The following is a 15,698-nucleotide window of genomic DNA, read 5'->3' as shown; positions in this document are numbered from 1 at the left end:
GGTAGTGTGTTTTTCTACAAAGTGTCTTGATTAAGGACCGAGAATCTCGTTCGTACCGGGCTCACATGATCCTTATAACAGGCCTGAGTGTAGACCTATTTGCTCTCATAGAGCTATGTATATTATTGTAAGCTTTCCATTTTCTTGAATATAATGAATTTGAATTTTATCTTCGGATAGAGAAAGCTTCTTCGAGAGCTTAATCCTGGCGGTAAAGGCTTTAAACCACTGACTCAGGCCCGGTTACTGAGTTTGACAGAATGAAGTTTTCCCCTGTTGAAATGTTGTTGTCTGTGAATTATTCCATTTACTATAGTAGCCGCTGAACGGAGAGCAGTCCTTGAAATGCTTTGCTCAGGTGCACACCCCGAGAGTTAAACCAGCACGGCATGATCTTGCAGTTTCTTCGTTTGCAAAATCAGGCGTTTAACAAACTGAACTAACTTTGCTTTGTCAGTTTTGCTTATAAAGAAGTATTTGGCTATCAATAAACTAGTCCATAGGCAGCCTACAGTGGCCTACACAGCCTGCCATCAAGGATATGCACCAAAAACGAGGCTCTGCATACAAAGTTTCGTCAATGGACTCTTTTTAGCTACGTTGGGTCCTGGCCAACACCCAACGCCGTGTGAGCACAATGTTACTCTCTCTATCTCTCCCAAAGAAATGTACTGGTGGGCCCTTCGTTTTTTCTGACGGTAACTAAAATTCTTTACAATGATTGTTTTCATACCATGGGCTTGGTCCAACAATGGGCCGTAGAAGCGTTGGGTTTAATTTGCAAATTGGTTTGGTTTGGTTTTGAATCTTTATCCTCGGACTGACAAAGCCTTGATAGGTTATTCCTGGTACTTGTTCGCATACTTGTAGAGGCACTTGACGCAGGGCCGGTTACCGAGATTGGCAGAGTGAAGTTTTCCGATTGTTGAAGTCTTGTTGCCGAGAAATTATTCCATTCACTAGGTGCCGCTGAATGGAGAGCAGTCCTGAAATGCGTTGCTCAAACGCACACCCCGAGAGTCGAACCAGCGCCGTGTGATCTTGAGCCCGGCGCGTAACCACTGAGCTATCGGGGCTATTGTTTGAATGCAGGTGAGTTGGCCCATAATAACTTTCCTTCCATCACATTAGCCAAAGGAAGCTGTGTTCTTCTCACCTTTAAAATATTTTGTTGATTCAAAATAAATTCAAAAATTTTTCAAAACGATACTTCAATCACAGTCTTAATATAGAGACTGTGCTTCAATTGCTCCATCTGACCTACAAACTGTTGAAAAAAATTAGTTTTCAATTTTATATCTTCAGAAACAAAACGGCCGTTTTTTCAGAACGAAAGCTCGTTTTCTTTTGTGACTGGTCTCAACAACGTGCTGTCAACTGAACCGCTTTGGAAGGATGTGAAATTTCGGCTGGTACCGTACCAAAGAAAAGTCCAGACCCTAAAGCTTGCAACTAAAACACTTTCAAGCAACAGAAAGTAAAGAAAAAACAGGTGTAAAGAACAGGTTGTTTTTTGAAAAGCAAAAGAAAACAAGCAAAATATTTAAAATGCGTCGTTTACTATATTTTGTTTTGTTCAAGGGACTGTTAGAAAGTTTCCAGGCTCTAAAATTATCCACAGTTTAAACTTACATCCTGAACAACACCTATCGATTGTCCTGGCTGTCAATATCAAATATCTTTGCCATGTTGTAAGGGTGGAATGTTGCGAAAGCTTGTAGGCTAGCATACTCATCATTTGCACGATGTTGTATCCTAAAATCAAGGCTAAAATAGAAATTATAATTACCCTCTTGCCCCTCTTGTTTACATGCAGTTACTTATTTAGAGGCAACATGCGAGTAGCCTACTGCAAGCGAAAACTTCAAATTCAAACCATCAACCTTCGTGCTTATTTGGCTTTGTTCTTTAAGCAGGAGGCCTAGATGTTTCATTCATCAATGCAAAATCGATTCAGCGTTTTTACTTTTCCAATAATCATTCTTTGCTTCTTGTCATTCAGGTTTATTTAACTCAGAGCTTATGTTTTGGCAAACACTCGGCTTATTGGAAAATGTTAAGATGATTATTTAGTTGGAATAAACACCACAGGCTAGATTAGCTCTGGTGATTCACTCACATTAATGATTGATGAAAACAAAGTGATCTCAGACGATAGCCTACAGGATCACTTGACTCAATACAACTGTTTGGAAAATCCCAAAGTCTGCAGATTTCATTCATTTAGACGTGCGTCCTAACTTATTATAGTAACATGAACAAAATGTTTCAAAACTCATACTGTTGAAATTTTCAGTTAACTTTTAAAAATTGCGCAGTTTTATTTCAGCTCTATGGCTCAGAACGTTGATGTTGATCACATTTTATTCTTGATACAGCCACCATCGTCAAAAGAAAGAGATTCATGTTTGACTTGGTTGCTAGGATATTAAAGCTTGTGTGTATTTCACGGTATTTCGAAAGCTGGTTCTACTTTATTGAAAAACGTTAAAGGAACGGCTAAACACCCATAGTTTGATTCCGACGAGTAAATCGGATGATGCCTTTTTTATTTTGACGATGTAGTTTGCCCACCCCCTCCCCCAATGAACTTTAATCATTTCATAAGTGAAATTTACCTACTGTGTTCTTTCTTTTTATTGCACAGTAATGGTAGACAACGCTATAAGCAACTACAGGCTGCAAACCGTTGATAATAATCTTCATAAAAAAAATATCCTACGATTTGTTGATGAAAATATATTAGGTCTACCATATGTCCTCTTTTAAAAGGATTTGTCTATTATTTGAAGAAAAACAAATTGTTCTCCGAAGACACTCAAAGATGCTAAAATATCCTCTTTTTAACATTTTCAGTTTTCTTGCTTATGTTTTCAATAGTATTTCATTGTTATGTGACTTTTTGGCAAAGGCTTGTATTTGGTTTCCAAAAAAATTTGTAGCCTACCAATGTAACATGCTGATTCGTAAATTTTTAAACACAACTTGGCGTACCATTTTGATCTGTTGTTCTAAACAATCTTAGACGTTCATTGAAACATATTACATTGGTTTGCGATTGTCGTAAGTAGCCAAATAGCGGTCAGCGATGAGTGCGAGCAGAGCAGCTGCAAATCCACTTGGAAGGAAATTTCCTCAGTTGAAGAGATCTGATCAACAAATTGACGAAAAAGAAAATTGGGACAAAATCAAAAAAAATGAAAAATCAAAAACTGAGTATATCACGAAGAAAGAAAACATTAAAAAACGCAAAAAAATTGCAAAAAAGCTCGCCATATTTATATTTTAAGGACCTCACACTTTTACAAAAAATTGTTGTTTTACCAATCTATTTTACATTGACAACGCTTGTGGATTACTAACTTAAAAGTTTGGCTAATTTGTGAAGCGAATCGAACGGAAAAAATATCCAAAGAGCACTTAGCCTACTGCAAAATAAATCGTGTCATGGATACTTACAACTTATGAAGGTGCAAATGTAGAATGAATTTTATCTATGATGTAGCCACAATGGCACATGGAAAGAAACAGCTTTTTACTGTAGTTGAGTCCGCTTTTAGCATCTTAACGGTTGTGTACAACTTCAATCACATGTCGCGCAAGCAATTGTAACTTATAATTTCGAGCTTACTCTTCCTTTCTAAAAACAAGTTAAGGCATGGTTGCCTGCAGAATGCAGATACTACCTGATTTGTCACCTTTTTATCACATCACATTTTTATTTTGTCACACAAATCTAACAAGCCGGTTTGCAAGAAACAAATAATTTTTTCTTGTTTTTTTATGTCTGTATTTTTTGCTTTGACTGTTGCTGCATAGGGGTACAGCAATTATTCAAAAAGATGTAAACAATTTTCCATACTTAACATTCTACTTGTAGCCTACTTTACTTGCTGGCGAAGCTTGTCCCCTTTTTAGGCAATGAAAATAAGGTAGGCCTAAATTATGTATGTTAACCCCCCTGAGAAATACGTAGGCTGATAGTCATGTGGCCACCGTAGCCTATAGTATGTGTATGGCATTTGTTCCTTTTATTAACCACCACCGAATGTTGTCACAGGTCTCATCAACCTAAAAAGCAAAAATGAAATCAGCAAATCAGATTGAAACTTTTAGTCTTTTTTTGTCATGCAGAAATCCATTGTTTATGTTTGTGCCACCCAGACTGTGAAAAACACTTTTTGGCTACAAGACAAATAAACTATTCCTTATCCAAATACAAATAGCCAAATGTAACAAAGGATCTTTGCTAAAGAAAATACAATAATTCAAACACCAAAATAGCATAAAGACGCAAGCACAATCTTACATTGGATTCACAAAACAAAATCACTCATGAAACAAAAATAAATCCAAACAAAATGCAACAACAAAATTCTTTCGCAAGATTATATCACGCCAAACACACAAAACAATTGTTGCAAAAGATTTGGACATCGCCTAGATAAATTTAACTTTTCAGTAATTATAAAAAACGCTGTTTTGAAGAGAACATGTAGTTTCTAAGAAACAATGCTTCAAAAATTGCTAAGCTTAGAAGACATTTGCTAACTTTGGCCAACTTGAGCATGCTTGACAATTCACACAAACACAAACTTGGTGGTCCGGGTCATTTTTCGTCGTAAGCGTCATTGACTAATTTTGTTGCGTAATCGACTTCTGATGTTCCCGATCAAAGATGGCGTCTTGGTCCATTGCTTGATTAATCAATCATTTGCAACAACCAGAGCGTATTATATAAACCTTTGGGCCCCAAATCAGTACACATCTTAGAAAAATGCACTGTGTCCAAAGAATGCGCGGTACCCTCTTTAAGTCTCCGGGTCTCTTCGAAAGGTTACGGGCTCTTGAAATCGTCACAGGCCCGATTCCAAAACTCTCCCCTGAACCCCTGTCAACAGTATTGGTTTTATTACTTGGTTCTGCAACTTGAATCAACAACACCACATCTTGCCTTTAAAGACTACTAAAATTTAACTTACCAGATTTACAACATCGGGTTGCCTAAAGTATCATATTCAAAGTTGTGTACGATTTTACGGATCGCAAAGTGCTTTCAATATGACTTACCGTACGTTTTAGGCTACAGTTTTTGGCAATTAGGCTAGCCTACATGCAAATAATTCATACGAAAAAAATCCCAACAGAACATGTCCTTTAAATGTTCTAGGAAACTATCAGGATGGATATTTTTCGAGAAAGGGGATATTTTCCAAGCGAGTATTTTTCAGAGGTGTACAGAAGCCGAAGTTTTGGAATATTTAAAAGCCGGAGTTTCGGTTTCGGCCGGAAACGGAGTCTGAAATTCTTGGTAAAAACATGAGCCGGATTGGACCCTGAGTCTGATTTTTTCCAGTTGATACCTTTAGCGTAAAAATATTTACGCTGTGCTTTGCGTAGTGTCATTTTTGTGAACTTCAATGGTTTTGTTTTTCAAGCAACATTTTTTTCATTTAAAAATATGCTATTTTATTCAATGACAAGGGATAAGGGAAGTGTAAGAGTAATAGTAAGATACAAAAAACCTGAGTTGCGTTGGGAGTCAGAATAGAGTTTGGAGTCAATATCTCAAAAACATTTGGAGTAGAAGTAGAGTTTGAAACCACATACTTTGGAGTTGGAGTGGAGCAGGAGCCCAGAAAACCTGACTTCGTAGGCTACACCTCTAGTATTTTCCAGTCGAGATATTTTCCCGTATGGATATTTTCCAGTGCGAGCAACATTGATTGTGCTTTTGTAAAATAACGCTAACCCTGAAAGCAGTGGCTCTTAACTTTTATTCGTGTTTGACACCACTTTGAAATCATCAACCAGTTCTCGCACCCCATGCATTGGTTGTTAATTATCACTCACAATCCAAAACGTGGGTTAACTGCAGAGTAAACAAAACACTGATACATTCACCATTTTAGAACTGACCATAGTAATTCTAGTAATTCAGCAGCCACGTAGCCCACCCCTTAAGAACAGGTTCCATCCCTTGTTGGTATGAGTGCCATTGCTTGAGCACTCTCCCCTAGTCTTAAAATAGCCTAAATAGTGTCTTAATTTTTTGTTATAACAAAAATACTGTTCCCCAAAAACTTTTGTTGTTTCATTGAAGATATGGTAAGGTTCCATTGTTTTAGCTTTTTTACAGAGATGGTATACAGGCGATGCATAGTTCGGAGGTCTTTGGAACTCAACTAAGCCCGTGAGCCAATCCATGAGCAACAATCATTTGAATTTGCTATACCGTGAAATGACAGGAGTTTATCTTAATCCTTGTGAGATTGAAACATACTTGACTTCTAAAAAGCATTAAAACAGCGCGGTTTACGATAAACGGTTGTTACCATAACTCTGATAACGACGACGAAATCTTATCAACAATTGCATTGAACTCCAGGGTTCAAATGGCTTCTTCAACATTTTTTTTAACAAAAACAATATTTTAAGTTGTAAGCCTACCATGCAACCGGCATGAACTCTGATAGGACTTAATTGTTTTGTGAAAAAGAGAAGTTTCTAAAGTTAAACAAGCGTTCTAATTTAACGTTTTGTGAACTTTGTTTCATGTACCAGGCTACACAAAATTTAGATGTAATTCCGCTTATCATTACGTTATTTACCCAGGCAGAGAAGGGCCCAGTTGATAATATTAAAAGGGTCGAGCACAAAAAGCAGTTATTTTATTTTTTCACCAAAGAAACACCATATCACTCATTTAAAACGACGTCGCAACTCAAAAAGAAACAACAATACAATTCAGTCTTTCTGTGTTAACAAAACGACTGTTGTAAAGGCCAGACCTCAATCTGATCTTCTTGTAAATATCACGTAAACAAAGTCACTTGCTTATTTCGAAATTTGGTATTCAGCAGGGGATACAGTAAGGTTCGCCCGGATATGGATCCGCCAACTGAATCCGATGCAGCTTTGAAACAACAGTAGCCTATGTGGATTTCTCTAAGTTTTGGTTACTGCAGTAGGCTACATTCGCAGCCACCCACACTCAGAAGTCCTCAGAATGTCATAGCAAAAATATAGCAAAATAGGTTATTATCCAAAGATAATGCAAAAAAAACTTCAAATACCATCTTCTCGCCTTTAAACCAAGATGCTTTTTGCATATAGGATATCTGTTAGTTCACAGTACGTTTCTTATCGTGTAATCAATGTGATCTATTGTCAAAGTATCTTTGTTTATTTTTTGCGAAGTAATGTTATTGAGCTCTTTGATAAAAAGTTCACCTTGTCGTATTCTAAACATCCAAAGCAAAATAACATTCTCACGCTAAACATATTTGTTATTATGCTTGCTGCGCATTGTTATTTGCATGCAAACCTACTCAAATACAAATATTTATCACGATTAAAACAAGTTGTGATGTCAAATTATATCTTATTCAGCGCAGTGTTGGTTAAAAGCTAAATAGTTGTATGATTAGTGGCCTACAATTAATCTCTTTGTTTTTGTTAGTAAATTTAAAACTACGACACAATTTTTCGTCAATAGTTGTAGCAATATCAAGTTGTTGTACTCTTTGATTGAAGATGATATAGAGTCTATTATACCATTTCTAATGATTTTGTTAAACTGCAGTATGAAGATCTTTTGCATTCTTTATTTCTTTGTAGTGAGTTATAAGATCACGTACTGTAATGACGTAATACCCTTTGTAACAAAGATTTATCTTTACGTGCATGCAATTAACTGAATTCAATTATGTTAAACAGAATGAAAAGACAAAGTAAACATTTGTTGTTTAGTAAACAAAATAACCCATTTCTTGCACAAATGTGTTAACCTGACGGGTAAGAAAAAATGTAAATGTTGCCAGCAAACTAAAATTCTCAAAGTTTAACAATCTCGCATTGATTGAACGTCCCACCATAAACAAGTTTAAGCAGACATATAAACAATCTTCGGGCAACCTTGTTCCAAAAATATGATGCCATTGTGGAGGCTGCATTGTTTTCCCACAGCATTCGAGCTAACAGTGTCCTTAAAAACTAATGTTTGTTTTGATTAAATTGAAGTGTCAACTTGAGGTTGAGATTCGCTAATGATGCTAGAGGCCAACATATGATTGAACGTCAAAGTTCTGCATAGTGCTGTACAATAAGCGAGCCGGGAGGCAGAACGGAGGTAATGCGCAAATCGAAATCGCATTAAGACAAAATAAAGATTATTATCCAAAACTTTTTAGAAGTTATCACCAGATTGTTATGTATTTACAAAAGAAGCAAGAAATACTTTGCCCGCTGTGTAGAAAATAAGCAATAAATAGCGGCAGTTGAATCGGGTTTGAAGGTACAGCAGCCCAGGGGTGACTGGAGTTCACCTCAATTTTGAGTGACTAGATTCACTTGATGAATGATGAACATCACCGTATGTAATTTACAGCACTGCTGTAGGCCTACTACAGTAGATATCAACTCCAAAAGTGTACCTTAAACCATTCAATAATGATAAATCTTCAGTCATGCAGCAATTTAAAATCAAATGATGATGTGAGCATTACGCGAATAGTGATTCAAATTTATCAATCTCACATCTAAATTTTTTTTTTAAACTTTAGCCTAATGAAGCTGCTAATTATTAAGCGTGGACAATCTCAATAGCCTGCAGCGACAAGACCTTTTCTTTGATAACTTTTATGAATTGTCCAAGTACCTTTGTTTGCTACTTTCCAATCAGCATTTCAGTCTCTTTTTATGGGTTCAATGTCTACAAACGTTGAAATGCTTGAATCAATGTAAAAATGGACTGAGTTGCTATTTAGATTGTGGTACATTGAGCAGCCGATAATCTGGTGACAAATAAACACACTTAACTATTTCAACTGTAGTTTTTAACAAACACGTCATTAATTCAGTGAAATTATTATGAAGTGTCAATGCTGTAATCTAAATAGTGGTTTTGTTAGCCGTAGCTGCTAAGGCCTTTCGTCAACATAAAGCAAACTGAGCGCTTTTTTTTGTATTGGATGAATACTCGTAACCTTGAAATCTGCATCGCATGCACGTTTTAAACTTCTGTGGTTTTGCCACCTTTTCCTTTTGTTGGTTTTGTTCCGCTACACAGTTTGTAACTCTATCATTGCTGTTGCTCTCCAGCAAAGAAAAAATAAATTGAATTGAATCATGGAAAAATTTGCATCCTCAATCTCACCATACAGTAATTCGCTGCTCTTTGAGAATGAGCATTGATGTTAGAAATACAAATTCAATTTAATTGGTTCCAACTAACGGAGTAACAAAATTCGCTTCCAACCACTTTTCGGTTTCACATTGATTTACTTGTACATACAAATCATGCGCTTATGCTTTTGAAGAAAAACATTGTTAATTATTCAGATGCAATTCATTTTACCCTATCTAACAAAGTCTCTTTTTGCTTGGCAAAAAAAAACTTCCTTTTCTTTTTTACGTCTGCGACTTCACTGGAGGTCGAGCCCCACATCCTATCTCTCCTCAATACTGTGAAGAGTTTCGCTTCGTTCCGTTTGATAAAATTATCTTTTTGGAACAGCTCTATGAAATATGCCCCAAGCCTTTGTTGATGATTGAAACTTAGCTAATCAAGCATCTTTTGACCGTTATCTGCATTTATGCAACTGAATTTCAGTGACGTATAACATGCTCAGACCCATGGCCACTAGCGCACGCAGGGGGGGGGGCATTGGGCCATGCCCCCCCCCCCCTTAAAAATGTTTTAATAGTTAACGACGTAAATTAAGGCATTTAATATGTTTTGGATTGCACTGTCAAAGCAATTAACAATGTTTGTCTATAGACTAAGCCAATACGAAATACATGGCCCAATCCACCTACCCCACCCCAGGTATGCCAATGTAGCGTAGTGTTCTGTAAGCCTATTATAGTGAGAAAGAAATGGATAAAGTCTAAACTAAAACCATACTGGGATATCATGAAGACGTCTGGAATATCAAAGGCCAGTGGCGTAGCCAGGGGGGTTTGAGGGTTACAACCCCCCCTTTGGCACGCGTGTGACGTCACGATATTGAGAATGATGCTTTCAGTCTAAAAAAAAACTTGCCTAATTATAAACAAAACTGCATTAAAAGAGCGAGTTTTGCTAATACCAAACATTCAAACATCTCAGCCAGGAATTAGCAACAAGAAAACATAGAGACTTAGCTTTATTTCCGAAAAATGCCGAAGAAAACATGATCTTATCCTTTTGCTATGCCACCTGACAGCATCATTTTACAGGAATATTCATACCCACATTTTTGTTGAAAATGCTCTCAGAATGCACCAAATTCAAAGTAATTTTTCAAAATTTTCTGAGGGAGGCCCCCCAGACCCCCGCCGCTGGGTGTCGTCTTAGGCGAAAACGCCGTGGGGCTTCGCCCGCCGGTCGTCAAAACCCCCCCCTTTCAAAATTCCTGGCTACACCACTGTCAATGGCCCCCTCCCGTTGAGAAAATCCTGCGTACGCCACTGCCCATGGCTCACCTTATGCAGCGATACTACACACAGACAGAGATATCGTGTTACTTATGTTTATTGCTGAAACTGTTAAATTTCAACTGTCTCGTCTTCATGATTCAACGTCATTTTTCCAAGAGAAGGTAAACATCCCATAACGTCCGACAATAACTCGCATAGGTAAAGAAACAAGTTTCACAAGAACAACAATGCTACTGAGGTATAGAAGGTTAAGCGGAACAGAAAATAGGACAGCACTCTTTACGTTAGTCGTTCGCGAGCCTTTTGTGGCTGGTCGCAGCGCACAAACCAAACTCACACAAAAACGCTCTTTTTGCTTTGATTCAACACTTCCAGACGTTGCATCGGTGTGAAAAAAGCATTTTACTATGGAGAAAAGGCCAACAAGCACAAATACTAAAAATATCACATGTTAGATAAAGATCTCAATCGATCCTTGTGGTCTTTCTCCGTTGAAATCATGTTTGTTCAAGTTGCAATATGAACGCAACAAAATATCACAGTTGCACACATTGTTGGAAGAAATATTGCTGGTTGGATTGATTTTTTTTCGACGACTTCAAAAAGAAGACGTTTTAAAAACTTTGAAATGCATTAAAAATTTGTTAAAAAAATTCTCATCATACTACAAATTTTAAACAGTAAGAAAATCAGACAAATTTAAAAACAAAAGAATATGTTTTTACTTTTACAGCCAAACACCGGCGGTTTGTGCCAGATGGAAATATATGGACAATAAAGATCACGTCAATGAAAATGTGGCCATTTTGATTAACTGCGAAAGCTCAGCAACGATGGGTTGTAAGCATCATGAGGTATGAATTGTGAAAGGATCATTTATACTCAAACAAAAACGTAGCAAACATGTCGTTATATCATTTGAAAATAAATTGACGACTTTCTTCTTTTAAAAGCGTTCATACTGCTTGAAAGTTACGCCATTAAGCACAAATCGTTAGATATGTACAGCAAGGTATTGCAACAAAAATATACAGGTTGAGACTTTAATACGACAAGGTTTCCAGAGGTAGAAACTGCACACTCATAAACTAAAATTACATAGTGACAAGTGAAGTAACTCATGAGCTTACAAATCTTTCTCTGGAGGAATAGCCTTAAACAGATGGACACGGACCGGAACATACCATTTTCTTAACAGACACAGGTCGGTGTCACGCTTACATCAGCTCAACTAATTTGTATAAACCTGATTCAAAATATCCTTCTATTAAAAATTAACTGCGACACATCCTTGTTATTTTAGATGTAGGCTATACGACAAGTTACGGTGCATTATTTGTTAATAGAACGTGATCTTTAAATGAGAAATTAAAACATTGAAGATACAATAATAAGACAGCTGAGGAGGTTATCAACCTTCATTTGGCGAAAACGGGTGAAAAATATGAGGTCACATTTTCTTGCAATTTTTAGGTTTTTTGATTGTAATTAAATCTTTTGATCGCAATAAACTAAAGCAAAAAGCTTAAAAACAGGGCCTTGAAAAATGTTATAAAGTTTAAAGAGTTCTTGGTGATTTCGGAGTCTAGAGTAACAGTTTCCAACATCCAAATTTCACGACAGATGTAAACGACATACATAAGCAACAATAAGTCGACACAGCGGAACATATATGAACTGGTTAGCATAGGATGACAATATGATGATGTTAGTAAATAAAACATGAAGTTTTCGAACTTATGCAAAGGAATAAATATAAATACAACGTAGTTTTATTCCCTGCACTGTCTTGTCCAGCATGTTACTACACACATGAAAACGTTATTTCCATAACCACCATTCCTTACACTCCACACTCACTATAAACGACAAAAAACATTGCGATATTAGGATTGAGATAAAAGCTTTAGTTTTACAGTAACGAAATACAAGAAAGGCACAATGCACCCTAGCAGCACCATCTTTGGGCACCACAATGTATATCTCCAAACACAAGGTTAATATTTGCATTTTGCGTAAATATAAAAAAGCTTGATAAAGATAGAAATGAAAAAAAAACTCCACTTTTTCAGGATGTACATAACTTGTAGATACTGCATACAAAATCAGTTCAGCAACAGAGAATGATTGTCAAGTAAAGTACTTACACTTTGTTACGACGAGTGAATAGTGCAGCGGGGAACGATAGGATGATCTATTGTCAATTGCAAAGTATGTATTTACAACAATCGTCTTCATGTGATAAATACAACGAGGACAAAAATAATAAGAAACAAAACTATGGCATATGCTTATTATTCATTGCTCCGACTCCTCCAAACCATATGCAATTAACTATTATCACACACGCGAAGATAAGCGATAGAAAATTCGAGCGCTATTGTTAATACAACGATAAAGCACAAAAATGTTGATCTATACCGCAAAATTTTTCTTCGTTTTCATAAGCAACATAAACACATGCACAATAAATTGTTTTTTTTTCCCCCTGAGATCGTCTAAACGTAGTTCTGTCTCCACAAACAAGCGTGCATAGCTTCGATGAACGTATGGACGCCGCCAGTTTTCATACAGTTTTTGCTAATCCAACTGTCCGGCCGTTAAAGTTAGCAAACAGAACATCATTACTTTGTGGTGGGACAACCGTATCACCATAAACGCCTGGTTGGAACAAAGCTTCGCCAGAGAGCTTGGTTGATGATGAACGTATAGGTGAATGATGGCTATTACGACGTGGTCTGGACTTCACATCAAGTTTGTTGTTGTCAGCTGAACAATTTGGCGTGTTAAGTAAAGAGATAGAGTTCAGCAAGTCGCTGTCAATCATGTTATCTTTCGGACTAGTTAATGTAACAGACTTTACGTCGTTATCATCTTCAAATTTAATATTATGGATACAATTGCTGCCAGGAGATGTCTTTGCGCTGGATGAATCTGATATTTCTATAACTGAGAGGTTTTCTTGAATTGACGTTTTTGTGGTATTTACATTTTCAGACTTTTCAACCCATTCAAAAGTTCTTTGCTGTGCAGCATTTTTTCCAGAGGGTTGTTGCTGTGAAGCATTAAGCTGATATAAATTTTGTAGCAGCGGAAGATAGTTAAGAGTAGAGAACGCCTGAGCAAGCAGCTCTTTCTGAGTTTGAATTTGATTACTGTTTGCAGCATTTAAAGATTCTTGAGAATTCTGAATCATATGCAAGGCAAACTTTTGTAGCTCTGCGTTGGTACCATATGGAGGATAGGACGAAGAAGGATATGCAGTCTGTTGTGGGGATTCAGATTTAGGTGCAACAATGGTTACTTTTGGCGACGTGACTTTCCCAGGCCAGGTATTCCTGTGAATTGGTTGAGTATGATGTTGTCGTGATAGGTCGCTAGTCATGTAATCGTCTTTTGCAAACATATCTCCAAGACAATAAACTTTTGAATTTTTGCTGCTGATAAAAGAACCAAGATCATCTTCTCGCTTAGGTTCCAAAAGTAAGACTTCCATTACAGTAGCAGGCTGTTCAATGAGACTGTCACCCTTGATTAAATGTTCTGGAACATGAATCTTTATGTTTCCGTTGAGAATGTCAAATACTTCGGTAAGGTCTTTTCTGTAGGTAAAGCCAGATTCTTGTATATAGCGAGAGACGAGCGTGTTTTGACGAAGTAGAAGCTCATGTGGAATGATGGCAACATTCACAGTCCAGTAGTTTCCCTTAGCAGTAGGACGGTACGGATTTTTCAGAACCTATGACAAAGTAAGAACAAAACAGGTCACTTGCAGCTGCAGGTACATATTGCTGTGGGGTTAAGTTCAATCCAGTTTTTTTTCTGCTGGCGATTAAAAAAAAAACACACATAACATCGTAACACATTTCAATAAGACAATAAGGATCAACAAAAAATGTGATCAAGGAGACGTAAAATCTTACAATGACATGATACATATCAGTCGATAGCAAAGAAACAGGACAATAAAGCTTACCTTTACAAAGCATTCGTTCTGTGACAAATTGTGCCTAACAGAGTCTCTCCATCCTTGATAAGATCCTTTGAAAAACGGGAACATGTCTGAGATCCTCTTTAGAATTTGTGACAGTCTCAGCTTTTTTTCAGCAGATGATAATATGGAGAGAGTGATGAGAGATACATACGAATAAGGAGGTTTGGCATATCGCTTATATCTTTTGCCACTGTTGGCATTGTTGAGCATTGCAGCAGGCGTTTTATTTTGATCGGATAGCGCAATGCCTTTTTCCGAAGATGCCCTCATCCCATTGTTCAACAGCATAGTTTTAGGAGGTCTGCTGTACTGATCAAGCATCGAGTGCTTGCTAGATTGTCGATTTCCGTATTCCATCTAAACAAATAATTATGTAAAGCTAATATAAAACGTATAACAAGAAACCCTTTTTTGTTTGTATAAAACTACTAACTGTGACCAGCACAATGTGAGGAATACGCTTGTCACGTGGGTGTCGACAAGTTAGATAAACTGAAATGCAATTGTGATTGATATTAACCGATTAAATCAGCTGGATTAATTTCATTGGTGTCAGCTGCATAACCGAGTGGTGAGAACGCTGGAACGGAAATTGAAAAGGTGCCGGTTCGGCATCGTTCAAGAACATGCAGCTGTGTCTTTGGCAGGACACTTAAAGGCATGCCTGAAGGTGGACATGAAGATTGGCTTCCTTGCCTTCCCGTTCACTTAATTTAAATCTGCAACCACCAGGTGTATGCCTGGGATACGACAAAAAATCATTAGCTAGAATAAAACTCAACAAAATTGAAGTCATAGCTGTGCAAAGTAACTTCGTTCAACTGCAGTAGTTTATTTATTCACTTACTGATGCTGAGCGCTTTCGCAATGATTGTTGCTGTTGGATAGCCGTCACTTGCTGGTGCTGCTGAGCTGCCAGCAGCCATTTTTGCAAATTTGCGACATTCACAGTAACTTGATTTTCGTTTGCTTCAATCATGGATTGCAAAAGCGGCATCTTTTGGGAATACTGAGATGCAAAGGTATGCACAAGTGCTGAGGCATCACTGTTTTGAGAAAATGCTGGTAAACTCTTGATGGGAGGTAGATTACCATTGGCCAACATAAGGTTATTGTCGGTAGGAGAAGGTGGCGTTAGATTGTTGCTTTCTGGCTTTTCTAAAATAATTGTTGCATTATTGTTGCTTTTGGTGGTTTCACAGTAAGTGGCCGGATTACGGTTGGTAGAAGTACTTAAATCTAGAGGTTGGTTTTTATCACTGAAAGAGGTATCTTGTATTTT

General features: G+C 37.2%; 1 protein-coding gene across 1 annotated transcript; it reads right to left on the bottom strand.

Annotated features, from left to right (window-relative positions):
• Positions 1 to 12,732: 12,732 nt before the first annotated feature.
• On the bottom strand, positions 12,733 to 14,630 carry LOC145780049 (uncharacterized). The gene is made up of 2 exons (XM_082591756.1): positions 14,399 to 14,630; positions 12,733 to 14,161 (listed from the first exon to the last, which is right to left on the bottom strand). The coding sequence occupies exons 1-2, from the start codon at positions 14,624 to 14,626 to the stop codon at positions 12,989 to 12,991; spliced, it is 1,401 nt and encodes a 466-aa protein (XP_082447882.1). The 5' UTR covers positions 14,627 to 14,630; the 3' UTR covers positions 12,733 to 12,988.
• Between the last annotated feature and the right edge of the window lie 1,068 nt (positions 14,631 to 15,698).

Source organism: Aplidium turbinatum, chromosome 11 (genome assembly GCF_918807975.1).
Source record: "Aplidium turbinatum chromosome 11, kaAplTurb1.1, whole genome shotgun sequence".
Lineage (NCBI taxonomy): Eukaryota > Metazoa > Chordata > Ascidiacea > Aplousobranchia > Polyclinidae > Aplidium > Aplidium turbinatum.
Note: the sequence above shows the minus strand (reverse complement) of the source record. Positions and strands in the feature narration are given on the sequence as shown.

Coding starts and splice junctions, on each gene's coding strand:
- LOC145780049 (XM_082591756.1), bottom strand. CDS start 14,626: ATGCTCAACAATGCCAACAGTGGCAAAAGATATAAGCGATATGCCAAA. Junction 14,162..14,398: donor AGAACGAATGCTTTGTAAAG/GTAAGCTTTATT, acceptor ACTTTGTCATAG/GTTCTGAAAAATCCGTACCG.